The sequence below is a fragment of the Nomia melanderi genome, chromosome 5 (assembly GCF_051020985.1).
Source record: "Nomia melanderi isolate GNS246 chromosome 5, iyNomMela1, whole genome shotgun sequence".
Classification (NCBI taxonomy): Eukaryota; Metazoa; Arthropoda; class Insecta; order Hymenoptera; family Halictidae; genus Nomia; species Nomia melanderi.
The window spans coordinates 254,558-281,353 of record NC_135003.1 but is presented as its reverse complement, the minus strand read 5'-3'; the positions used below and the strand labels follow the sequence as shown (position 1 = coordinate 281,353).

General features: G+C 36.6%; 2 protein-coding genes and 1 long non-coding RNA gene across 12 annotated transcripts in view; 2 read left to right on the top strand and 1 right to left on the bottom strand.

The window, feature by feature from the left end:
- ACC (acetyl-CoA carboxylase) overlaps positions 1-16,734 on the bottom strand; it is a 42,458-nt gene extending 25,724 nt beyond the window's left edge. Inside the window, exons 1-3 of one of the 6 annotated variants that reach the window (XM_031971633.2) lie at positions 9,012-9,153; positions 8,244-8,451; positions 2,573-2,807 (exon numbers count right to left, since the gene is read on the bottom strand). In XM_031971633.2, coding sequence (XP_031827493.1) covers positions 2,573-2,730 — 158 coding nt within the window. In that variant the 5' untranslated portion in view covers positions 2,731-2,807; positions 8,244-8,451; positions 9,012-9,153. Of the gene's footprint in view, positions 1-2,572; positions 2,808-7,760; positions 7,895-8,243; positions 8,452-9,011; positions 9,194-16,423 lie in introns of those variants that run through there. The other 5 variants (XM_031971630.2, XM_031971628.2, XM_031971625.2 and 2 more) reach the window with 5 other exon arrangements.
- Positions 2,786-5,263, top strand: LOC116424783 (uncharacterized). Its single transcript, XR_004234539.2, has 3 exons — positions 2,786-2,882; positions 4,600-4,785; positions 4,866-5,263. It is a non-coding gene; the product is annotated as an uncharacterized LOC116424783 (long non-coding RNA).
- Positions 9,709-26,796, top strand: part of CdGAPr (GTPase-activating protein CdGAPr) — a 70,932-nt gene continuing 53,844 nt past the window's right edge. For 2 of the 5 annotated variants that reach the window (XR_012998569.1, XM_031971638.2), the window contains exon 1: positions 9,709-11,334. The gene's annotated coding sequence lies outside the window, so the exon portion shown is untranslated. Of the gene's footprint in view, positions 11,335-18,040; positions 18,539-18,570; positions 18,779-18,904; positions 19,059-26,796 lie in introns of those variants that run through there. The other 3 variants (XM_031971648.2, XM_031971639.2, XM_031971641.2) reach the window with 2 other exon arrangements.

Below are 26,796 nucleotides of genomic sequence, written 5' to 3'. Positions count from 1 at the left end.
GTGAAAGTGTTAAGAGGAGAATTTTCATGATCACGCGTATTACAAGACTTCCGGATATGAGCTACGCATTCTGCACCTTGTTCAATACTTCAAAGTCCACAGACGTTCAGTGCTTACACATTCAGAAAGTTACGTAACACTGAAGTTTAGAATTGATGTATCTGCGTTTGAGTTACAACTTAACTTAACAACAAACTTTGATAAAAAATCAACCACCAATTTTGGTAATTTGATGGACATTAGTTCGTTTATTACGTAATTCCATGGATTGATGAGTTTATAGTATAAGAAGATCTTGAAAATATAATGGAATACAAAAATCAATGAAATTTAATTTTATCTGATTTCAATTACTTGAAATTTGCGTATAAAAATATAAAATTGTATATGGTTCCATAATCTGATTTTTATAAATACAAGACTCCTAACAAAAGTGAAGATAAAATTTAAAATAGAAGTAAAAGTAAAATTTTCCTACGTAATTTTCTATAAAGTACATCCTTTACGCGAATTCTTAAATGTATTTCTGAATGAAAACTACGGATAAAAGTCGTGGTTTGAATGTTATGTTAAAAACTACAACTTGATATTTATGAGGGGCTACTTGCTTTGCAAGTGAAATTAACCAAAGATCGTTTGAAATAATTAAAATAGGCAATCAACAGAACTGAACGTGACCCGGTTCATTATATACATTTATATTTGGTATTTTTAAATCGTAATAACGTTGCTTTAAAAAATGATACTAATCTTGAACCATTAGGTAAAAAATATTCTTGCATTTATAACAAAGGACATCTGTGTAACCTAATTTATACTTTATTAGAGGTTTGGTTACGAGTTAGTATAATACAAGAAGTAATAAAAACAGGTTACTATTAGGTATACTGTGTACAGAATAATATACACTATTTCCTTTCAATAAACCGATAATATACTTTAAGTTAAAAAAATTTAACATAAATATACTTCCTAAAAGGAGCAAATAAAAATTTGATATCTTCGATTTTACGAAATAAAATGTATATTTATTAAAAGGGAAATGAGAATGAAAACATGACTTAATCGATTATCCCCATTCAAACATTACGCAACTCAGAATTAACATAAAAATCTCCAAATAAATTACCGAAGCGCTGAATACTAAAAATCCTGCGCAATTATTCGGTGCGATATTCCGAACCATCGTCATTGAACCTTATCAAAACCGGTTCGTTAATCTATACATAGTGTGTCATTCATCATCACGGGTGTATTACGAGTAATTCCGGATTTCTTCCGGAAACTATGTCTGAAGTGGAACTGTTAATTATCTCATCCCATCTCAGGATCAACAGGCCCAAAGTTCACCTGCAGGCCCGACGATTCTCTACATTTCTTTCTTCCTCAATAATTACCGTTCTGACCTAAATTCTACACAGATCTCTCCATTTCACCGTGTACGCACAGCAGGTTTCATAACTGCCGGTGCATTCCGATAGGTAGCTACATATTTTACACAGAAAGACTCTACGGAAAGTTGTGTGTCATGTTTTACTCTCTTGAAATCTGTCCACCATTCTATCCCTTCCGGATTAATACTTTGTGACACGTAGCCATCTCTCCGAAAATGTTTAAACAAGGCTTAGAATATTGTAATGAAACATGTATTTTTATATTCTATGAATATGTATTTTAAAGCGTCTTTGAAATCACATTGTAAATTCGGCAAACAATAGACAGATTAGGTGTTTGCAAGCTTCAAACACATCGTCACAAAGGGACAAAGAGGTACACAACTTTAGAAGCCTAAAAGTTATAGGCGATTTTAACATATTTTTCACCTATGTTCGTAAGGATCAAAAACTCTTGTAAGATATATTAATCGATATTTTAGCTGTGTACTTATGTTTTTCTTATTATCTACATTTAAAAATGTACAGTTCTTCAATATCGAACTGAGGAAATTAATAAATTGTGGATGAATGAAAATATGATTTTGTTATTCGCAAAACAAAATCAATTTTAAACATTTATTAAAATTTAACGATCCAAGTTACCGAAAGACCATTTGTTATGTGGAGGATAATGCTTACTTCGTTCAAGTTACAATATCGAAAAACTCCACCATTTTGTAACATTAAACAATAAAAAAAACATAAATATATAATACATCCAAAACAACTTGTATATTTCTCACAAAAACCTTCACTCCTCACCAAATTCTACACAGATGAAAACAAGTCAAAATCACCCATTTCCTTCCAAGAGTACACACCCCTCCAAGTAAGCTCAAGTCACAAGGGATCAAATCTTCAAACTTAAACTTCGCGAAGCAGTATCGGGTAAATCGTGCGTGGACCTAACGTCCAATGCAAAACTCTCTCATAAGCGAAGCATCTTGTGAAAAAAGAAACTCCGCAGTGCGCATATCAAATACACATTTCATCGCGTTGAGCCATCAAGAACGAAGTCCGTTAGCTGGGCGACTTCTACAATCGAATTAAACGATAGGGGAAGGGATAGGGAGAGAAACAATGTACGGATAGGGAGGAAATAAAAAGAAAAGAAACAAAAATGAAAGAAAAATCACCTGAGCCGCTTGCGGCGTTCAACCAATCCCGGATACTCATTCTGCGGCACCTGGGCAGAGCTGAGATCGTACCCATCGGACGGGAAGATATCCTCGATCTCCAGTTCCTCGGACGGATCGGGCGCCCCGACCACGAAGCTTACTGGATTTTCCGACATGGTACCGGGGGACTTGACAATACCGTCCTCTCCCGATCCTTGTTGATTGGGCACACTGTCTACGCGGTTGGCGTTACCTTCAAAACAGTCGTGTACGTGTCAAGAACAACTAGTCCGACTTTTGTGCCCCGTAGGCGCGCTTCGTTCGCCCGGTATTTGCATAATATTTACAAGTGTGCTCTGCCGCGTTCTCCCCGCGGTGTGCCATTTAAACGCGATGATTTCGAGCAAGCGAATAGAGACATATCTGACGGAATTTTTCAGTGTCACGGTTAAGGGCCGCTCTCGAATTGGTTTCCTTTTCTGTCTTTTTTTCTGGTTTTCTTTGGTTTTGTTTGGAAATTAACACATTCGCGGCTATGGCAATGTTTCTCGGATTTCTTTAACCAAAACCATTAAAAAGAGACAAAAACAGATAAAAGGCTTGTATAAAAGAAAACCTCATTGTGAAAAAGTAAACGTTCATTTGATTTGAAGTGTCAGGCTTGTAAATAATCGTTGTTGGAAACAGACAAAATTTTCTCAATAAATAAGCAGGGAGAAAAAGATAATTAGAGGTGGCGTGAATTCACGTCAACGGCCGTGAATGTGTTAAAACACACCCTTTGTGTTTGTAAGGGACATTTCTCAGTTGACTGACCGCGATGATTTTTTAGTCAGATACAGAATTTGATGAACTATTTCGTACATATTCTTTTTATACTGACAATTATTCGTTTGAAGTGGAAGTAATACTCAAAGTTGAAGTTAAAGAATATACGAAAGCTTTGCATAAAATATATTGACCTAGGCTATGTTATCATCGAATTCGTACCGTGTCTAGACTAGTTTTTATTGAAAAAATTCTGTCAACACTTCCACTTTGTGAATACTAAGAAAATAAATAGTACTTGTCAAAATGTTTCTGATCGAATAGTAAAATTGAATCTTTGTCACACATTGGAAAAACTGAGATTTTTATTACTATTTAAAAATTTAATATGAGCATATCATCATCGATTGGAAATATTTTTTCAACCAACAAAATAAATCGAATGACAACATCGACTAGATCAATGTTAAAACGAATTCACTTTTAATTTTTTAACGAATCTTGTATGTATCTGGAACTTGACAGCAGATGGGTAGTATCTGTAGTAGATAACACCTTATTGACAGCACTTGTTCTCATGTCCGTAGATGACAAGTTAACTAGTAAAAATCGCGTTAAAGCAAACAAAAAACAACTCTATTCCTTATACAAAAAACTTGTCATAACTAAACATTCGAAACAAAGTTGAGTTTCAATGAATCAATTAATTATCCTCATATTGTTATAAGAATGAAACGAAATCTTTTTACAGCAACCTTTCATTGAAAATATAATTTTCTTGTAAGAATTCATTCATTAAAAATAAAGGTTACGATAATAGCATATTAAGAATATAATATTAATAATTTTTCTTCTAGAAAACTAGAAGACAATATAACAATAAAAATCCGCCTTGCAAAGAATGCCAAAACTGTTTGAATGTCACTTTAGATTAGTAATATATTTAATAAAAAGATAATAAATGATACATGTAATAGTATATTATTAATATATTTTCTAGTACTTTAATATATTTCGTTTAAGTGCCAGAAGAGAACGCGTGCAAAGGACAGCTTGAAATTGTCATATTTATTTCTAGATTTCTACGTTCGATTCGGTGTTGTTTAAAACTGGCATAAAAACTTTTTCGAGAGCGGTCCTAAATTTGTCCACGCCTAACGACTTCATTTACAGGCGAAACTTCCAAACGATCGAACCGCGTGGTTCATGCCAAAACAAGCCGCATGCATATCCAAGCGATTCCCTACCCAAGAGGATGAACATTTCGATTCTTCTAGGTAGCGACGATTATCGTTTGCATGGCGGACGAGGTTTCAAATTCGTTGAACCCAACATAGAGTGAGGAACATGCAGATGAATAGTGAGCGTCGTGACCGTTTGATGTCGTCACAGCTCGAAATTTTTATATCCACGTAAGGGTAAAAATACAGGGTCACGTTAGGCGACATGATAGACGATCGTTAGTATGTAAATTGATTTACATTAGCACAGATTATTTATCAGTGAATGCGGATTACTTTTGTTTTTATTAATTGTGTAACAGGTTTCTGAGGTAATAAGTAACGTATATGTGTATACATTACATCACATGTCTTCTGTGCGAGGTACATTGTCGAGTTTTTATAACAAATTACGAGACAGCTTTTTTACAACAGTAAAAAAGAATAGAAAAGATGATATACGTATATTTAGTTGGACGTCCTTCTGAATTATACAGGGTGTCCTGTAACCGATGGAACAATTGGGAAAATATCTGATCATACATGAACAAATATAATAAATCGAAAACATAGAATATTCTTTTTCATTGGAGATCTTGTTTTCGGAGAAAATGAACATTGAACATTTGTTAAATACACATATAATTGACTAATTATCATTGACTGACCACAAATGCAAAACTACATTGTACTATTGGGAATTATTCTACATTGGAAAATAAATGAAAAAATAAGTAGATACTGGAGAAAAAACTGAAAACTGAGTAGAAGAATTTTATTACATGTGTTTGATTTATTCCTTTCCCAGTTCTACCACTAGTTAAAAGACTTTGTGTATAAAAACTAATTATATCGAGACGACTAAGAAAACAATGTTGTTTTACAAATAATCACCAGCCATTATTTTAATCGTTTGAATATTTATTTTCAATTACTCTTTTTCCATAGTACGTTCATGCTGTTCGGTGAATTGATTCGAATCTCACGTAACAATCAATGCATATCTACATGTAGCATATCTAATCTACACGTAGAATCGTAGTTGCGATCAAAATATTATACATTCTTTTATGTGTTTTAGAAACTGGCATTATATTTTGTCATACTTAAAAATTCTGAATTACAATTTTGAAATATCATATGACAATACAAAATGAAAGTGAATACAAAGTGCTAATTTTACTTTGTTACCTAGTTATCTATTTAGCGAGCTAATGAGGTTCACGATATTCAATTTAGAAGTTGTTTCCGACGAGGCGAAAAGATTAACTTGATATTATTAATTAGGAAATATAAACGACCGTTTATTTCTGGGAGATAAAAAAGATTCTCCATTTCGCGTGAATAGATTACACAAACTGTGCAAAGTATTTTAATTGAATCGGTCTGATCGTAATCGTATAATCTACTTGAAATACAGTAGAACATTCTTAATCTGAATTAATTGAGACAGGCATATATTTACTTGCGATTTCAGCCAGAAGAACATGCGCTTCAGCGTGACGGATCTTCATGAATAGGTCGGAATCACAATAATTCTCAGGAATCAGATTTTCTTTCATTGTGGCGGTAGAAATTCGTGTTTCAGATTATAAATTCCAAGTAAAAACGACACCACAGCAAGAAAACCTTCGAATTAGAATCTTTTCGTGGAGCGAGAATAAAAGAAAAATAGAACATTTAATTAATGCGAGTTCTACTGTATCCATTATAATTAATTATCTAATAATAACTCCTACGCAACAATTCATTTTACATGTTTCTTGTGCAACTCAAGCAGAATGAAATTTCGACTTTAAAACTATTTCGAGCATCGATGAAAAGTAATCAAACGCATTACAAAGATCCGTTTCGTGCAACCGCGTTTCTAAATTTCAACGATTCGAAGATTACCATGACAATCATGGCGATTGCATAACCAGCTGGCTGCTTCTAGTCAATCCCGTATCGTGATAACGTTAATTTGCATGAATCGACTTTGATAGGCTCGAACTTTATTATTGTAGTTCGATACAATGCTCGGTGCACTTTATTTTCCTCGCATCGGTTCAATGGAACGAATATGGCGTTAGAAGTTCAAAATCGGTCACAGGTGAGCTCACATTCGCGTAATCAAATAATTTCTCGATATAATGTACTCTTGACTATCGTATCTTATACATATGCAAGGCCATTTTGGTCTGATCGAACTTACGTATAAATAAAAAGAAATGTTACATAAGCGATAGGTCGTTCGCAGCTTTATCAGAAAGTTACGACAGAAATACGAAATATCGTGGTAACGATTCGAAATAGGTATCCACGTGTATCTTTAGAAACGACAATGACAAAAGTTACGTTCCATACCTCTCAAGGACCACAGATAGTAAAAGCAGCTCGCACAATCAGATTAGATGTAAACATCACTGATTTGCTTTGTATCATGGTAATCAAAACTTCTATGTCATACCCTTGGAGCTTCGTATTTTTGTCATAATTGTACCAAACAAGGCTTTGAACGACTTATCATTATGTAATAATTTTTTTTAAACAAAGTTTAGTTGGAGAAGACGGGATCACTTTGTATAATCTAAGTTATGTTTCTAATATGATTTCGGAAAAAATACTATACTAATGTAATGAAATGTTATTTATCCATTTTTTGATTGTGCACCACCTTTAGCCAATATTATTTAAAAATAAAGCATTAATTACATTAATCGTACATCATGTTATTGACCAATTAAAGGACAATAACACGAGTAATAGCAATAATGGTAAATAGAATTGCGTTTACACGTGTTTAAAAGAAATCCAACTAATCTCAATACGTAATATGTGCCTCTGTTTTAAGAACAAACTGAGAAATTCCTCGAACGCAGTTAACACGTAATAGTGATAAAAAAACTTGCGTATACTATCAGTTTCTCTGTATTTGTTACAGAATTATAATGTAAATAATTGATGTATCATTGTAAATGACACCTGTACACATTATATTTCATACTTTTTATACCATTATACCGTAAAAACTGTGCTCGATGTAATGAACATATTCATTACTATGTTCCCTATACCTCAGTGTTCAATATAAAACGAATTCAAGCTACACCTGTCACGATAAACAAGAATCCCAAATTAAATTCCACTAAATCTCAGACTAGACTGAGGATAACCAATTAAACACGAAAAATATTCGGCTCGGAACAACCTGGCCAGAAGAGTACACAGAGAACTACCTTGTTGCCTTTAACACAACACAAAAATCCACACCTTAAACGCCGAAGCAACGAAAGGCGGCAACGTTCTAAGCGTTTCAACCTTTCGTCCGCATTTCGCGATCAATTTTACGGGTTGGCGCCATCCATCGGCGGCGATGGTTTCACGCGAACGAATTCATGAATGTGGGATTAGTCATTCCAGTAGTTTGGAGCCCAAGTTACCGATCTACCAATGTCATCGACAAAAGCCAAACACAATAATGAGCCCTGGTGGAGGGAGAATGAAGGAACAAGTGAGGGGGTGAAAGTATGAACACATCCAACACAAGGAGTATACCCAAAAAACAGGAGCCTGCAGATCTCAATCGTTGACGTAGACAGAGATGATTTGCCAGAGATTAATCGGATGCCGATGCGGAACAGCGAAGTCAGTAATCGAAGAAGCGATCTCAGAAGACACGCCGAAAACCGGTGGTTGATGAAGCCTCGGTGGTTACTCACCCTCTATCCTTCTACGACCGCGCACCACACCAACGGTTAGTGAAAGGTCAGACCGCCACCTTTCCTGTATCCGATCAGAGTGAACGTGTCCAAGGCGAGCGTATCGGCGTGCTAGTGCAGCTAGGGAGAAGCCGAAGAGGACGAGGAACGTAGTGACGAGAAACGGTTGAAGCGCTTCGGGAGTCAGTTTGGCGATCGAGACTGTGACCTTGAAAGAATTGTTCAACCGTTCAAGTGACCCGCGGGAACGGGCCACGATTTGCAGCGGTCACCTTTGACCGAGTTTCACGTTAACATGTATATGTACGCACACACACACACACGTATATAAAATAAAACTATATTCGTGTATACATATATATGTTCTTTTTGTTTTCTGAACACTTCACCCTCGATATCACGTGGGTCCCGTTGATAACGCGGAGAGACCGAACTCGGAAGCAGCGTGTGCCCGCGATGACCATCGACTGAATGGAATATTACGCGGGCCATCGAACCTTGATACGTCTACCCAAACGACCGTCGAGAAGATCCATCGAGATAAAGAACCTTGGTCAAGACCGAGAGACATTGATCACGATGGTTCTGTATCCTTCAATTTAATTCTCTCGTAAATAGAAAAAGGGAAGAAATTACATGAAAGAAACGGATATCACGGAACAAAATTCAGATGGCAGAAGAATGGTTGACAACGGGCGCGAAACGTGACAACGGGACAACGTCGATCTCAGTCGCGAGACAATAATGATTATAAAATTAGTGATGTACCGAGCAAAGTGTCCAAAAGTCCCCGAAGCATACCAAATACAAAATCGTGATCCCTCGGTTCTCTTCTCGGTTCCTCGCGGCGAATCTGAATCTCTGTGTCTCGGTTGGGGCGTCGGTCCCTAGCCTTGGACGTCTCTGAAATTGTCACAAGAACAGAACGAATATTCTAATCCTGCTTTTAACACTCTGGTTCTTGGACTTGTCCGATGTCCTCGAGAAGCCTCAAATGAGAAGGAGAGTTCACTTGGGCTAGTCACGAACGTATTTTCCCTGTCGGTTCTGTTTTCGAGCGCACGATCAGGCGCTGGTTCCGCGAGTCCTCATCATCGCTGCGGCTCTCTATCAGACGACCGATTCGTTTCACCACGAGGAGCACGAAAGGAGACACAACGACGCACTGGCGGTGTGTTAGAGCTCGCGCGATGCCGACGCCGCGGGCTTTCGCGCGTTGCGTCCACCGAGGAGAGGAAATCGGCGGCTCGGGAAACGGTCGCGCGGTGTCCGACCGCGAATGATTACGGGGAAAAAGAGACCGGACGACAGGGTTCAAGGGTCGCCGGACAGCCGACGACGATACTTTCTGACCGCCGCGCTTCGTCCCGCTGAACTTGGCACGCGGCGATCGACCACGACCACGAATTGTATCTTCATCGATAAACCAACGATCCAAGGCTACAGCTGGACGACATTTTCGCGAGTACACCTCTCTTTCTCACTTACTCGCTCACTCTCTCTTTCTCTCGCTATTGCGACGCAATATTTTTCGACCGGTTTTTGGTGGGTTTTCCTGTTATCGAACATGTTTGTCTCGCAGGCAAATGCCGATGTTTGTTTTCAACCTTTTCCTTTATTTGAGGAAGTGGGGAATTTTGTTTTAGATTCTTTAAACGTAGTTTTCGATGAATTTGAAATGGACTAAATAAAATGTCTTTGGATCTATTTTCTTCCGTTTCTTTGCTATTGTTTTATTATTGTGTGTCATTGTGAGAGATTCTTGTAGAAAATAGGGAGTTTGGGAGATAATATTTTCTTGCAATGTATATATTTTTTGAGTGGTAGTTTTTCTTTGACATGAAACGGTTTTCAGATTTATTTGTAGACGAAAGACTTTTTAATAAGAATACTTCATTTCTTGTGCAATATTATTTCGCATTTTCGATTTATTCGTTTCGCCTACGACTGGACGCGCTACGCTCAACATTATTTCCCGTCTATTTATCGTTCTTCCGTTACACGTTGCATTAAGCCTGACTCCTATTTCCACGGCATTTCCATTCAAATTTCTTTCACCAGTAATTTTCCATTGATGTCCAGCCTCTTTGTTCCTATTTAAATAATTCTAGACAACATCGAACTAGTTTTTATCTCCCTCGCACTCGTTATCTGTGGGTACCGTTAAGAGTGACCTCAACTTTTTATATAATATTCTCCTCGATACCGCAATCTTAAGTGTTGCTCCCGAGAAATTGGGCATCGGATTAGTTTCATTAATATTTCGGCTCGATACGAACGCTTCGGAATTTCTAATCTTTTCAATAACTTCTTCTTAAATTTCTATTACTTCTTTACAGACGTGCTACATTCCCTTTATCTCCACCTGAAAGCGAAAATTCTCTCATTTTTTCCTTCCTCCAGTTTACCTGCACAATTTGGAGACTGCTCCATTCGTTGTCGAAAGGTTGAAAATTCTTCTGAAAGCTCTTCACGCAGAATTCCTTTCGGAAATTCTATCTTCCGTCCGCTTCCTCACACCCTCGAAATTGTTCGTCCAGCTTCCTCGTTCATCGGGGGTCGTAAATATTCCGTTGCTCACGGCCAATCCTGTTCAATTCCAACGCGGATAATGTTTTGAACCAGGTCTCCTACGTCACCTTAGCTGATTCGAGTTGTCATATTCTCGAGTTTCTTGGCCGCCCGCGGACATTATCGCGATGAGGAAGGACGCCACGCGACGGTATCGTTTCTACGCACTCCGCGGTGACGTCTTTCGCGTAGACGTGTTGTAACAGGCTACGATGTAAGTACACAACCGCCGCGTTCGATGTGTAAGCGTTATGTAATACATGTACCGCGTACTATTACGTTGTAGAATACGCGTAAAAACGTGTAAAATAAGCGATTAGACGAGGCCGACATTTCCATTCGAAACTACTCGCGCGGTGATATCGAAGTACACTTTCGATCGGGTGCAACACAGCTCGATCGTTGCACATGAAGTCACCGATGGCGACGACACACTTGATGGTAGCACGCTGATCACTGAAATTTTTGTTATCCGACAACGGATGGGGGCTGAACTTTCAATTAGAAATGTAGATGTCATGTGAGTATTATACTTTTACCACGTTGAACGATTATTCTGCCATTAAGAATTTGCAGTCAGATGTGTTTCTAGACTTTTATTTTGGAACTTGTATGAACGTTCCTTAATTCTTTAGGGAGATTTTCAAAAACAGATAGTAAAAGTCTTTTCCATAAAGAGCCAAATTATATATAGGACTTTTAACACTAGGGTTAAACAGAGCGCGTCAATTTGACACGCATGAAATTTTATAAACACCATTTAGTATATGTTTACGGCGACTTTGATTGATACAATTATATCAATACGTACTTTAATTATTTATTTTTAGACCTCTAATTTCCAAACTATCACTATTTCAATTTATTTGATAAAATTTGAGGGATAAAGTAATTTATAAAATGTATCATTTAAAGAATTCTAGTGAACACAGTTCAGTTTCAAAAATTGTTGTATATTTACCTCTGAAATGTAGTTCATTTTCGCATGAAAACTTCTTCATTAATTTCAATGTTTATTTTTCTCAAGATCAAACGTCAAGAGTTTCACAAAAGTTTGGAAAGGGAAACAAAGAAAAATAAAGTTTTATTGCCTGCATTAATTAATTTTAAACAATTTTCAAGCGAGTGCATTATGCAATCGTAAACAATTTTCCTTCAGGAAACTACCGTAAAGTGTATCCATCTGTGTCATTGGTAGCTTCATGTGTCCCCATGTTCTTGTTTAACCGACTCCATTATATTAAAAAAAAAAACAGAACTATTCATTATAGGAAGGAAAAGTACAATTCCATTTAAATTATTTCTTTTTTAAAACTAGCATTGGATACTCAATGGTCATTGTCGTCGTTGTCTTCGCTCGAATGTACATACATAGCACAAATAAAGTTCAGAGTTCAACAATTGTTTAGTTGAAAAACAGCTAGAAACGTTATGTCTCCGTCAATGTATTACTTGCCAAAAGACTCGTCATAATCGGTCACTGATACCGTTCGATAAGGAACGTGTCCCCGGTTATCTGTCAAAGCCGAGCGTCCATGATAGTTAATCTGACTGAGAGACAGCCTGTCATCTCTCGATCACGGGTGCCGCGTGCTCGATTCGTGATTTCTGATCGTACGATATTTAGCCACAAATCGGAATCATTGGGGAACGTGTTGCCTCGGTTATCATAAAAAAAACCACGTAACCTAATAGAAACCTTCGCCCATTCGATTTTCCGGGATAAACAGATCGTACCCTTTAGTTTCTTCGCGTCAAGGTCTTTGAACCGTTTCAACACTAGCTGCCATTACAAGAACCCACGCCGTGTTCGGTAAAGACTACTATGTAGTACAGATTGTATAATTCACTTGGACACGTTGAGCGTCAATAAATGAGTGTATTACCCATGAGAATTCCAAAAGTCAAATCAATTTATTTAACCCTCAGCCCCATGATTTCACAGCTGTGCTTGATAAAGCTACTTTATCATGAATAATTTATTATAGGAAGAAAAGAATTTGAATAATATATATCTCCGATTACTCCAGAGGTTAACGATTGATAATAGAAAAGTAATATTTAACTCATATTCAGAAGAAGTAAATAACATTTGGATTTATCAAAATACAGTTCAAAATTTCCATCGCCAGTGTAACACGATATCATAGAGGAAGGCGTTAATGAAGCGTTGACTGTCTTAGTTTCATATATCCTAGTAAATTTTCATTTAACCAATATTCTACGATAAAACTTAATTTTCAAGTTCAGAAAAAGAATTGTGTCATCCACGTATAACTGACATAACAATTAAAGTGGTTATTGCTTTTTATTCCTTGTCAATAGCAATTGAAGAGGATCATTGTGATTTATTAAATATTTGATAATTCATAATGAATATAACAATTCATAATATATAGTATCTAATAGTAATCATTATTTAACTGACAGTTAACCCTCTTTTTACTAACGCGGTCGAGAGTATGGGCCCTTTATGATCAAATCTTATTTATCATTCTTGTGAGTTCTGTGAAAATCTAAAAAAATTGTAAAATATTTATTATAATCCCTACTTTGATGTACAAATGACACTTTAGTCAAATCTTAATATCGTTTTGCAATGAAAATTAAAAATATCGACGAAGTCATGAAAAAATGAAATTCTCATTAAAAGTGAATAACTTTGTAATAAGTAAATATTAAAGAACCACATTGTAGAGTTTTACACATGAGTAAAATCTTTCGAAGTATTATGAAGAGATTTGCCAATCCTTAAAGAAGTATTATTTGGAGACTTCAATTTGACTTCAAACTTCAATTTATTTTATCCTCCTACAACTTGGAATTGAACCGACCACGATGAACAATGAAATTTTCGACAGGACCATAAATGGTCCATATTGCCAGTGGAGAATTAAGTATAGATTTCGCTTTGCCATCTCTTTTATAAACTTATGACATTACAAAATTAAAATAGGTATTAAGTTATTCAATAATTTCATGTGGATTTGTTTACAATTGTAGATTTTTTATCTTATCATGGTGTTCAAAATATGCATTACAAATTTTCAATGTTGACTTATTCCACAACATTGTCGGATCTCGTTTTAGTCGAAAACACATATCCAATTGATTCCTATAGCATAATTAGTCCAGAAGTTTCATTATTGTCTCTAAGACCCGTTTGTTTTGTGACATCCAGTTGACCCTTCTCAAATAACGGTCGTACGTTTACATAAAAACCGACATTCTGACGCACAGCTTACTGACATTTGCCAGCCAAATAGAAACTTTTTTTTGCTGTGAACAATGTCATGAAGGAGACTTCGTCAATCAACTGGAATTTTTTTCTCGACAAAGACGAGTCCGAACGCGCATAAATCTGACAATAACGTGGATCAAAATGATACTCAAAAATTTCAAGGTAAGCTCATTTCCGCCGACGAACCATGTTTCCTAGAGTCGAGTCTAAAAAGTTTTGAGACCGATGAATGTGGCAACGTCCGTGCGTATAACGGTGTTACTGCTTACTACTGTTTTCAACATGTTTCCAACAAATTTTAAAAAAGTTGAATATTTCTTTTTTTTTATTAAATGCTAGTTTTAATTGTTTGATAAATGAAATTCTATTTTTCCAAAACGGTCCTTTGATAAATGATATTTTAATACAGAATAATTTCTGAAATCTAGATTACGTGAGAAATTATGTTCTTTAACTTCAAAATGACACAATTCTTTTAATTTACTTAAATAAAATACAAACCACCTGTTGTATGTTAAGACCACTCAAGTCGTGAAAGATGTAATTGACTTTTATTAATACTCTCATCAAAGTAATAGACAATATTTCTTTCAATCTATTATTATTCGCATATTTTCTAAGTCACGTGTATTGTTAGCGCATCGCAGATAAAAATATCTCTAAATTTGATTATCAATATATACTATTTTATTTGTAACTACTGCTAACTACAATTACACTAACTACAATTTTTGACAGTATCACAAGCATAGAAGTGATACTAATAATCATTAAACAACATGTAATGCTATTTTGTCAACCCTAAGATTTCTTTTTTTATATAAATAGATTCTCATTAAAATGGACGTCGGTCAAACGTGATTACATATTCCAAACCATTATTAAACTCTGTAGTTATATTGCAATGTAAACATTCTTATTGTCATCAAATGCATACTATTTGTTACATTATCTTTCAATTGTAACAAACATACAAAGACATATTAGAAATAATTCGAATATTTCAATGTTTATTATCGTGCAAAGCGGATTATTCTATACGCCGCATGGTCTGGTTTGATAAGATTGTAGCACGTGTTGAAAAATGATCGACAGTAATTGCGAGTGTAAGTATTTGATGAGAGGTCCGAGCAGGCTTTTGCAAACACGCGCGATGTCTGTACATTATTTGTTCTTTTCTTATCAACTTTACTTTTATATTTACAATCTGTTGAAAAGAGACAATAAATAAATAAATAAATAAATAAGCAGTAAAACAAATACGTATATTTAGGTAAATATATGTAATTAGTCTTTATAAATAGACAATTTTTTACTTCCGTAAAGTTTTTGGAACCTATTAATTAAGAAAAAAGGTGAATTAATACTTAATTAATAAATTATCAACATTGAATGCGACTACGTTCCTGCTCAATGGTGTGGTCGGTAATGAGATGACTAATCGATAAGTCTATCAGTCGAGTGAACACAGAAATCGTTCAAATCGCATGATTCGTACGCATTGCTCACTGACAAGTGCAATATCGTTTATTGCATAACTGACGTCGCTCCAGTGCGATTAATAACAACGCATGACACGCTCGGGTTCTAACGATCGAAGCAAACAAATTCTTTTCTTCGTCATACGAGCAACTGTATAGTGTATACATAGTAGGTATAGCCGGCGTTACCCGTGAATATACTATTCGAACAGAATCTTTCATATGTACTTTTCTCTATCCATAATTATCATTGTTAATAATATAAATCAGAAATTCTGTAAACGAAAATGAAATCGTATAAACTGTGATACGGATCGCTCAATACTTTTTTGAGATAGCTAATTATTTTTTAGATCGTTGTATACCAGTCATACATAAACATTTACCGCTAGAAAAACATTAATAGTAATTTTCGAAAAACGTTACATATGTAACAATCAGCATAATTCGTACGAAAAAAATTTTGAATTTATTACATTCGTTCCTGTTAATCGAATTCACAGGATGGTTGTTCGTATAACAATTTTTTCAGTGAAATTATATATACGGTGACGTTACGAGCGGCGTGATTTTTCCATTAGGTATTATAATTATTTACGTATATTTAGCGATCAGGAACTCAATGGATTTTCACACGAGGTAATCAAAAAATTGACAGAGCGTCTTGATTGGTCCGCCGACGAGTCAGGCGACGTATGGCGCGTTTTGATTGGTCTGTTAGAAGCGTGCGGTGTATCCAAGGAGCACGCGTTACCAACCGATGTATACCAAACGCAACGAACCATAATCATAAATGGGAAAACTTTTTCGCGTAGCCGTATAAATGATTTTTTAATAGCGGGGAAGGATATAAAAAGCTCGCAGCCAAGGAAAAACTGGATACTCACCGGTGACGAATCCTACGCGGTGGAGTAGCACGCTCCTCGCTGAGGTTAAGTTCGTCTTTTCGTTCCTGTTCTGTCATTCGAGATGATTCTATTCACAGTTTAACAAGAAGAAACAACACCCGACACTGTTTATCCCCGATTATTGTTCGGAAACGATCGAACGTAATCGATCACAATGTAGTCAATTATTGTCACCTTTTGTCCATGGATTTTTTTGCTTCCGCTACTAAGGCAGGTGCACCATGCCGCAACATGAAGAATTCATATACCGACACCACACCACCTTTGTATTTCACTGTTGATGCCACCACGCCAAAGGTTTCTTTTATCGGTAGGGAAGTACCTTACAGTAACGTTCTCACTGCCTAGAGGTCAGGGTGCCGCGGGTGCCGGTAGTTTTAAACGGGTATACATAGCAATATGAACAAAGCTAAATTCGACACGGATTTTCTTGCTGTTATCGTTACCAAAGTATGATCTTGTATGCCAATGTCGTAATAAAAATCAATCTGAGCAATTAGTTTAGCTACTTGGACTATCAACAACTTACTATACAAGGAACTTCTGTTGTTATTATTATATTGTTATCTGAATTTACGTTTCTGTAATTCTGTAACGTTTAAGAATATTTTTCATTTATGGTGATATATTTACGATTAACGTTTAATCTTTTTATAAATAGATACTGCGAAAGTTCGACGAATGGAATTTAAAAGATTCCGTTAGAAAAATAAAATATCGTCACATTGATGTTACCTTATTAAAAAATGGCACGAACCATATGATACAGATTACGAACTATGGTCAATTTACGAAAAATGTCTTGCAATTCTTGAATAATATATTTAACGATCTGATCTCAAAAAAAATATTCTTGAAAAACTCACAAATTGCTACAATATATACCAGGAGTATATACAACGATTGCCAAACAGCTGTCGGTTTACGTTTCGCGACAAAAAATCTGTCGTTGACTAGAAAAACAGCTACTAAAAGTCAAATTGATTTTTCTCATCAAAAAAGTTATTTATCGTTGCAATTGGAAGTAGGTAACCTTTGGACCCGACACCGTGCTATCTTGTATCGTCCACGTATATTTATTCATAAAGATTAATTTTTTTATACATTACATTATACAGGATAAATTAAGTTCTAGAGACTTGGACAAGTTTTTAAAAGTTGTATCGAACGAAATAATTACGTTGCAAAAATTGAGCATTCAAACGAAATTCACTATACATTGTGATCAAAATGTAATTTACAATAATTATATTTCACTAGATAACGATTATAAATCGTGTGAAGCGATCGCTGGCGCACTAACAAATATAATTAAGCATAGCGTAAACGTCGAATTTAAGGAAAATTGTTTCACAATGCTGGAGGTGAATAATGCACATAAAGTAGAAACTGCTCTTATGGTTAAATTGTTACCATTAATACATGAGAATTATATATTTTCAAATGACAGTTAGGCGGCTGAATACACGACTTATTGCTATAATTTTAATATACTATTGAATTATTGTAAACTATAATATTATGTAACATAAACCTAAAATATATATAGTGTTATCGTTAAACATCTCCCTAACGTTACATTTAAAACGTGTATTAACTTAATTACTGTGAACATTAATTTCTAACATTTAAAGAAAACATGAGAGTAGTTGACATAGGGAACTTCGAATTTTCCCGCCTTGGCAAAAAACGTAACCGGCAGAATGCTGCGCAAGCGTAGATGCGCAAACGAAGCGTAGTATTTCAGTGTTCCACTAGTCAAGACGCGAGGGTCAGGTTAGGCAGGTCGGGTTGACAGCGCGTCGAAAACAGCGTTTCGTTGTAGCTCGTAAATGAAGGTTAACCTCGCCGCGAGCGCAGTGAGAACCGTGGCCAAGAACGAAGGCGATGCTACGCGAGAACTGTCAACAAGATCTCCGTATCGGTTTAGAGGTATCGCGGTGAATTAGCCAGGGACAAACATGGCTCGCGTTCCGGCAGACGTGTGTTTTTCTTCGTGGTGAACCTGTCTCTCTTTCTCTCCGTTCCTCCTGTCTCCGTCCGTTGCACGGCCAGGGATCCTCAACCTCGGGAGTGGTGGTGATATTCACGCAAGTACGTACACGCATATACCAGGCAGCATTGTAACAGCGTGTGTCTACAGCGCGGCTTAACGTATATTAATATACACACGGTAAGGGAAGAGGAGGCTTCCCGCTTGTTAGTATGCAAGTGCCGTTTCGGTGCCCCTTACGTGGCCTTATTTGCACTCGCATACGATCGGCGCGCGAAACGAATCGAAATGACCGATCCGTTCCACACATGATTTTTTCGGGTGTATACCGTTTGGCCCATGTAAGTACCTTTAACAACCCCCGGGGCATCCGCACGGATATCGCGCCTCCCTGTGCTTCTTTTGTCTCTCTCCTCCTTCCTCCTTTTCTCTCTCTCTCTCTCTATCTCTGTACCTCCCGTTTGCAGCGTTGTGTGTGCGTGCGATGTGCGTGTAACGGTGCAGTAAATGGCGGAGGATGTAAAAGGGCTTTCCGTGTCTCTACGATGTGCCAGCAGAGAGTTATCGGTATTGTCGTTGCCCTGACATAACCGCTGTTACTTTCCTCGCTCGTGGTCCCAGGTGAGAGTCGATATTCGTTGGCTGGTCCCTGCTTCCTGTACGACCCCGCTGACCGTTCGATACGGTTTTTCGTACTGTGCCACCGATGTGCCTCCTCGTCCGATGTAAATACACCCTGCACTCTTATTTATTCGGCCCATTGCATCGCGGCAGCATTTTCGTACGGGGAAGTTCATTGCACCTAACCCACGGCCGTCGGGGCCACCGCATGGAACGAACCGTCGGGGAGCTTTAATGTCCTATGAGCGGCGGTTATAACCTCAAAATTTATGAATTCCTCTATTCGAAAATCTCTTCGAGCCAGGTGCTTCCGGCAATGAATACGCTCGATGAGTGCACCTTCTCCGCGGTGGCACCGTCCAACGTGCGCGACGTAACAATTGTTTTTTACGATCGGCTGCGACGTTGAATCTGCTGTTTACGATTATCGCGTTAATTGCACCTGTTATGCCCGCGACACCGCGGTCTAACTGTAAGCCGATTCGAACCGACTTGCAGCGTTTCTGTAATTGGAAGTGCTCGTGGACTCCATATTTGTTTTTTATCATTGCCGGTACTAGGTGTCGACATATTTTTTCCCCGTGCGAAACAAGCGTTCATTGAAAACATGTCGCGGATTTTCAACGCGACCATGGACATAGGACTTCAACGTAGGCTAGGAAGTTCGTTGACACGGTGTAAATAGAAGATAATTGACAAGTGTGCAAGACCGAGTAGAAAAAATAAATGAGAATTTAGTTACGATGACAAGGTTTGAGGCGCGTGTAACGCGATAAGGGCTTCTCGTGTGCGCGAGGCTTAATTAAGTTCGCATTGTGCACATTGCACAACCGGAACGGGAAAACAATCCGTGCAGGTTGCAATTAACCAGTGGACACGGTACTCGGTTCGTCGCTGCATGAACGATAATAAGCGGGGGCGGGTATTTGCCGAGGAAAAAGTCCTAAACAGCGCAGCATTAGCTCTCCAGCTGCACCGTGGTCGAAGTATGATAGTAACCTTGGCATAGTAAAGTTATCGGAGGACGGCAATCTTCTCCCTATTGAAAAAGCCCACCTTGACTCGCCCCTATCAAGCTCGTTAAGGATTATCAAGCGGCGTGTCAACGACTTCGTAAAGTTATTTAGCCTGATCACATCTGTCGGCCGCTGGATTACGCGCATCCTTGACGCGCGCCGCCTGTGTCTTCTGGTCCGCCGCGCCAGTGTAAACGCACCGTTACAGAAGTGTTTGAATTATCGGTGAAGTCCAAATATCAGATTCTCCGGAGCACACGGGGCGCACCTGATTGCTCGCGTAGCTCTTTGAGTAATTCGATCGTTCGTACTCCGTCGTACTCGTTGTGAGTAGTTCACTTGATCCATTGATATTTTTGGTGGCTTGATTAGTTGAATAGTGCTTGAGTAGTCAGTTAGAGATATCGGTTTTCTAGGAGTACGTTGAATAGCTTGAATACTCGAACTGGATTTTAAATCACTTGACTACTTACAGTAGTACTTTGGATAATATCGAGTATCGATTGTGGCTTTTGATCATTTGTGCTCTTTTAGGAGTCATTCATTTATTGTGTATATGCTTTTAGCATCTAGTTCAATTATTCGAGCTATACTGTGTAGCTTGGGTATTTAAGCAGTACTGTCCGTAATTGAATTGTTAATATTAGTAGCTCGATTACTCACGCTGATTTAAACAACTTAGATAATTTACATATTGCAGTAGTTCAAGTAGTATCAATTACATTTCGAATACCGCCATAGTGTGATTGTTTTGAAGGTCAGGTTTATTTCGATCTACTCTATTCAATGTTAAAGTGTTCCTGAATTGCTGATATAAATATTTAAAGTATTTCACTCGTTTGGCGCTTAATTCAGTCGAAATACTTCTGATAGACTGTATCATACAACTGTTGTTAATTATATCTACTTTATCTTTCGCATGAAAGTAGTTTCATTTCAATTACGAGTAACAAAACCAATGTTGTTTAATTTGAAACTCGATCATGATCTGCGAATTCTTTTATCTTCATGAAGATCACACGCTGGCCGACAGTTTCAGTTTTGACTCACGCGACACCGAAGCCCAAACACACTTGGATCGAATTAAACTTCTAAGGATTCAAATTTATTGATCGAATTCACCATACGAGGAACCGTCTGAAACTATAGTTTATAGTATGAGTCACTTGAAGAATGATTAAGGATCTCCTGCCCTGTTTTCCATAGTTCATGAAAATAGTCTTCCTGAGTCATTTAGGCAACCAAAATGTTTATAACAGTTAAAGCTTTAATAATCAAATTTCTTGCATAAATTTTCATCTTCAGTATATAAATCTTCGCAAATTCGTACAAAGAATAGACATTCGGAATTGCTTTACAAATAGTTCCACAAGGAATTAACCCGTTGCCCTACGATTTCTTTCTCAACCATTATCGATACACCTACTTCGTTATTAATAATTTATTGAAAACGGACAAAAATTCTGAGCATACTCTATGCCCACGTTTATTCTAAACTATAATATTTGATATCAGAAGAGTAATATTCAAATTCTGTTCGCAAAAATTGAGTAATATTTATATTTATTAAATTCTCTTTAAAATCTTCACTACAAGTCTCATGCTTGATTATAAGGCAAGAGGTTAATAAAGTGATGCATATGAAAATAGAAATTTCTACCTTAATAGCTGGTACCAACTGGTTGCTACGGTTAAATTCGGATCGTTCATGTAGTAATTTCTTCAAAAAATACAGAGAAAAAACAGTTGATTTTATATACAGCATGTACATTGTTTTGCAATATCTTCAAAAGAAATGAATAAAACAGTAAGAGAATGCAGATATATTTACCGCTGTCTGAATATCTGATTATCTACGCAAGGATTAAACTCAATTCTTTGATGCAGTAATTTCTTTAAAAGCGTAAAAGACACGATCTCTCTTATATCGTAAAGTGCACATTGATTTTTTTTTTCAATGGTAGGAGAATATTCGTCAGAATACATAAACCGACATGCAGCTAAAACATGTTTCAATAGAGGCAACTATTGATGCTGGTAGCTCCATTGATCTCGCTTTCGCAAGAGCGCTGCGTCGACACGTGACGAATCTCCCCGTCCTCGGGCTCCAAATTAGTGCTATTGATATCCCGGGTATCTGGGTATTCATATTTCTTAGTTTTCTTGAGATGAAAAATTACTCCCGACTATTTCAATCTTCAAAGAAAAACATACACAGTCAGCCGTGCTTGGTGATTCGATCTGATAGGACTAGAAAAAATAAAGGGGATGGAAGCGGGAACTTTGGTTCCGTTGTTTCAGGTTTTCGGCCGGTAAGCTTTTTCATAATTGGCGTTCAGATATCGGACAGAAATAGTGCCAAGTGGTATGTTTGCGGTAATGTTACCGCTAGCAGTACTGGATGAATCAAAATGATACATTCTGAAGTTTCTCTCTTAGAGTTGCTGATAAGATACAGACGCTATTCTATGAAATTGTTAAATAAATTGATTTACTAGTGCATGTCCTGAAATGTAAGTCAATTGAAATCTCAATAAATGTACTCTTGCAGTTTGTGTAAGAAAATACAAATGAATTAACTTGACTGGTTAGTGGTTCTAGTGTTAATGGATTTTTTTTTAACTTTGTCAGTTCACGAGGGAATTCGATAGAAACCGTGTTTCTTCTGCGGCTTCTTAGCTCTTCAAAGTGAAAGTAATCTTTAATAAAATTCATTGGAAAATTGAATAAGAAACTTCCTCAAATTAATTGCGTAGTAAGACTTTCGCTTCTCTCTGTTTCGATGTTGTATAAAACTTTTTAAAATGTCTTTAAATGGAACATATGGGAATTCTAATTTTTTCATGTAGCTTCATAAACTTACGAAGTCATTCAATTTTCTTTATTTTTGTCCACGCCCATCATCATTTCAAAGATCTGTCTGAAAATTATCTAATTCTTTTATTAAGCTCATTTTCGAATCCTCGACGATTTCAAAAATTATAATTAAAACATTATCTCACTTGAAAGTAAGTCGTTTGCAATGGTGATAAGATCGAAACAAAAACTAATTGGGTTCTCGTTGTACTTATCAAATTATTGACCTTTTGAAGACGAACGTCGTCATTTTGGCGTCAAACTTTCATATTTAACCCTTAACACTCCAGATGGTTTTGTAATTTATCAACAACTGCAACTATTTTTTATGGTATCTCTAGTGAAAGTGAAAAATGCTATAACATTCCTTCGATCTTTTATTTTCCTTCTCAGTACAAAATTTCGATGCGTGGAAAATCTAATAATTTTAAGGTAGTTTCTTTGATTCATTAAAATATTTGATATTATAACTGGTGCAATATTGGAGCCTGCAGAGTGCAAAGGGTTAGAATACAAATTTGTAGTTTTCTTTGTTTCTGGCATTTAAGACTTCGATGTACTTTAAACTTCCCTGTTAAAGGTTTTCAATACTTCAAAAAATCTTCGTTCGTAAAGGTTTAATAAAACTGGTATCACTGACGGGGCTTCTGCCGTGTGTTTCGAAAACTTGTAAAAACCGGAAGATCGTAAAGATCGATGACCGATTGAGATAAACCTTATCGGTTTGCTACCTTCCTTCTTTGTTATATAAAAGGTGGTAACATATTACTCATTATTACGTCTAATAGCAGTCGTATTTCTCTCACAGCATGGAACATCCACGACGATCCTTTTCCCCGGGCCTGTTCCAATTAACCCGATCCGAGTAACGTGCGCGCGAGCGTTTAAGATCCCGACGCATGGTAGCGGATGTGGCGTAGGCTTTTTACTTGCGGCTTTGTTACACTTTTATTTTCGTCTTTCCTCGACCATGCTGTCCCGCTCCACGTTCTCCGCTAAAGTCGAACAAATAGACAAAAAAATGAGTAAGAGAGAAAAGAAAAAGAACAGAAAAATAAAAACGCGAAACAACGAAGGAATGACTGTCGATTTCGCCGGTGAATCCACGACCGGATGTTCTTCATACTATGAAAAAGCGTTGCTTCGTGAGAGGCCGTTTGTTAATTAGCGAATAAAACTACGCCCTTTTTCTTTCTGGATTAATCGGACACTTTGCTTTTTCCGCGATGCATTTTTTTAGGGTTTGACTGAAGATAGATTTCAGTAATCTGTTGGTTATCCAAGCTTTATACGGATTTGAAATGGATAGGGACCAAAGCAGATAAAGAAGGATGTAAATGGTTATCAATTTATCGTTCCGAATAATATCCACATGTGCGTGTGTGACCCTTCAGGTTTAATATTGCACTAAAATTAAATGTATACCAATGTTTCGGTGTCTTTAAAGGGGTCAAAGATTCAATTTCGTTATTGTTCTATCGGACACGATACTAGACTGACGATGATACTTCATCGTACCACAAATTTTCATGTCTTTTTTTGGTTTTTTAACGTCTAATAAACGTTTCCCATAGATGTTTGCGTGATGAACATGAATTTGGAAATCCTTCTTATCTGTAGTCCTTAGTTCTTCTTCAAAAATCAATTGAACGTAAAGCGAATTTTTAACTTGATATATATCTTGTATTTGAATAGCAGTAATTATGATAGTAGGTATTTAAAATATTAATTACGGCCATATTTTTCAATGAAGATTCCCTGATGATAATGATTTTTTATTAAAGAAAAGGATCACTGAGGAAACTGGACGAGCGGTATACTCGTTTGTAGATACTTCTTTCTTTCCCACCATTGCTCGACGATGATAAATATTTTCGATGGCATCGTATCTTCGAATGTTGTTGAAGCTTATTATTAAATCTTGGTAAAACGAAATTCATTTAATTTTTCATTCTTGAATAACTGAAAAATTCTATCAATAATCAATAAGATCAGGACGTGTTTATGTTACACGTGGACTTTTAAATATATTCGCGATATAACTTGAACAAGAATAAGAAAAAAAGAAGTTAAATAAAATAACAAAATATAAATGGGTAACCGACAGTGAGTCTAATATGTTTGTTATTCTGTAGAAATGTAATGAAATAATAAAATAACATAACGTTAAAAGTTACACAAAACAACAGAAAACGTAAGTAGGTACTGGGTAGTAACTGAGCATCATATGTTTATTATTTAGTAGAAGTGTAATAAACAATGGAACTGTATATGTCCGTTACATATAAAAGTTTCCGAAACAAAAATAATTAAATAGAAACCGTCGTCGAGTGTATTATAGTAACAGTTTCATTTCATTTCATTTCCAAGTTAACAAACTTAATCCCAATGAAAATTGAATTTTACTTAACGTCGGTTTTTTGAAATTCCCCTATAAAAGAGCGAATTCGCATAGATTTCTGCGGTCTAGTAATAATCGTGTTTGCGCTCGATGAAATCGACGAGCAACAGTAACAGTAGTAGAACGTGTGCAGCGGATGAACGTTGCGTGAGCGATGCATCTGCTGGCGCGACTGCACGCGTAAAAAACAATCTACTAATTTTTTCCCGTTTATAGCGACGTTCGTCGCGTCCAACAAACATTAGCGAGAGCTCAGTTTAACCATGGCGTGTAACCACGAACGCTTTAGAAAAAGCGGTAGCGAATTTGCTTCTCCTTTTTCTTTCCTTTCTTTTTTAATATACACCTCGCGTTTTACTTTCAACTCGGTGTCTTAATTACTTTGGAAAGTTAGTAACCATAGAACTTAGTGTTAATTTGTATAACGCTTCCTGCAGATGGTGTAATTAGCGTCGGTTCGAATGTAACGTAGCCCGTACATCCAACTCCCGGTATGCTATCTGACACGATCGCCTTCTGTTTATATGGTTTCGTGGATTCGCTATGTCTTATCAGAACGAGGCGGAGATTTCCTTTTTATTATTATATCACGGTCACGCGACACATTTACACCTGACAGAGTTAATTATTTTATTTCTGCGAGAGATTCGGCAGCGTGGACAGTTAATTGGGATAAAATACAGGATTTGCGATACGGATTCTCGAGATTTTTAGTTTTTTTTGTTAATTTGTGTGTACATATTCATAATTTAGGGTTTCTTACAGTAGTTGTACTCGTACAGGGTAAATCGTCCTTCAATTTATGAAAGAAATCGATGTTTTACAATATCAAAGATACAGTTAGATACACTATATTACACTTTTCTATAAGTTTTGTTGAATTGATTGTATGGACCGTTTATTATGAGAAATCACTGGGACATATTTGGTTGGTTAGTAAGTCTGCAATGTTTACCTGGAGAAAGCCTTAATTAGAATAAAATATAAAATATTTGCTAGGAGATACTACGTTTTTTACTATTTTTGCAATTTCTTTTGTATAAAGTAAATTAACCACTTCACAGTATCTCCTCCAGATAAAAAGAATAGAAATAACCAGAAACAAAGTGGAGATAAACAATTATGTGTAAATAGGAAAGCAAGAAATAAAACAAATATAAAGGGAACAGTACAAGAAAGCCGAATAGCTTAGTGTGTGAAATGTTCGTTTACTTAGATTTTGAAGATTGGAAAGTAAACATTGATAAAATAAAATTTATAACATTCAATATGCGTGAAATTAAGACTCAGATAGATTCCGTAAACCCAGTATTACATTTGCAACGGCAATTTCCGCGGTTGGGCGTGTCCATGAATGAAATAGCCTGCTGTTTAAGCGTTGAAATTGTATTCGCGATTCGAGGGTTAATGGAGCCTTGACGCTTCGATCGAAGGCGTTCATTCCTCGCCGATGATTATAACCGAG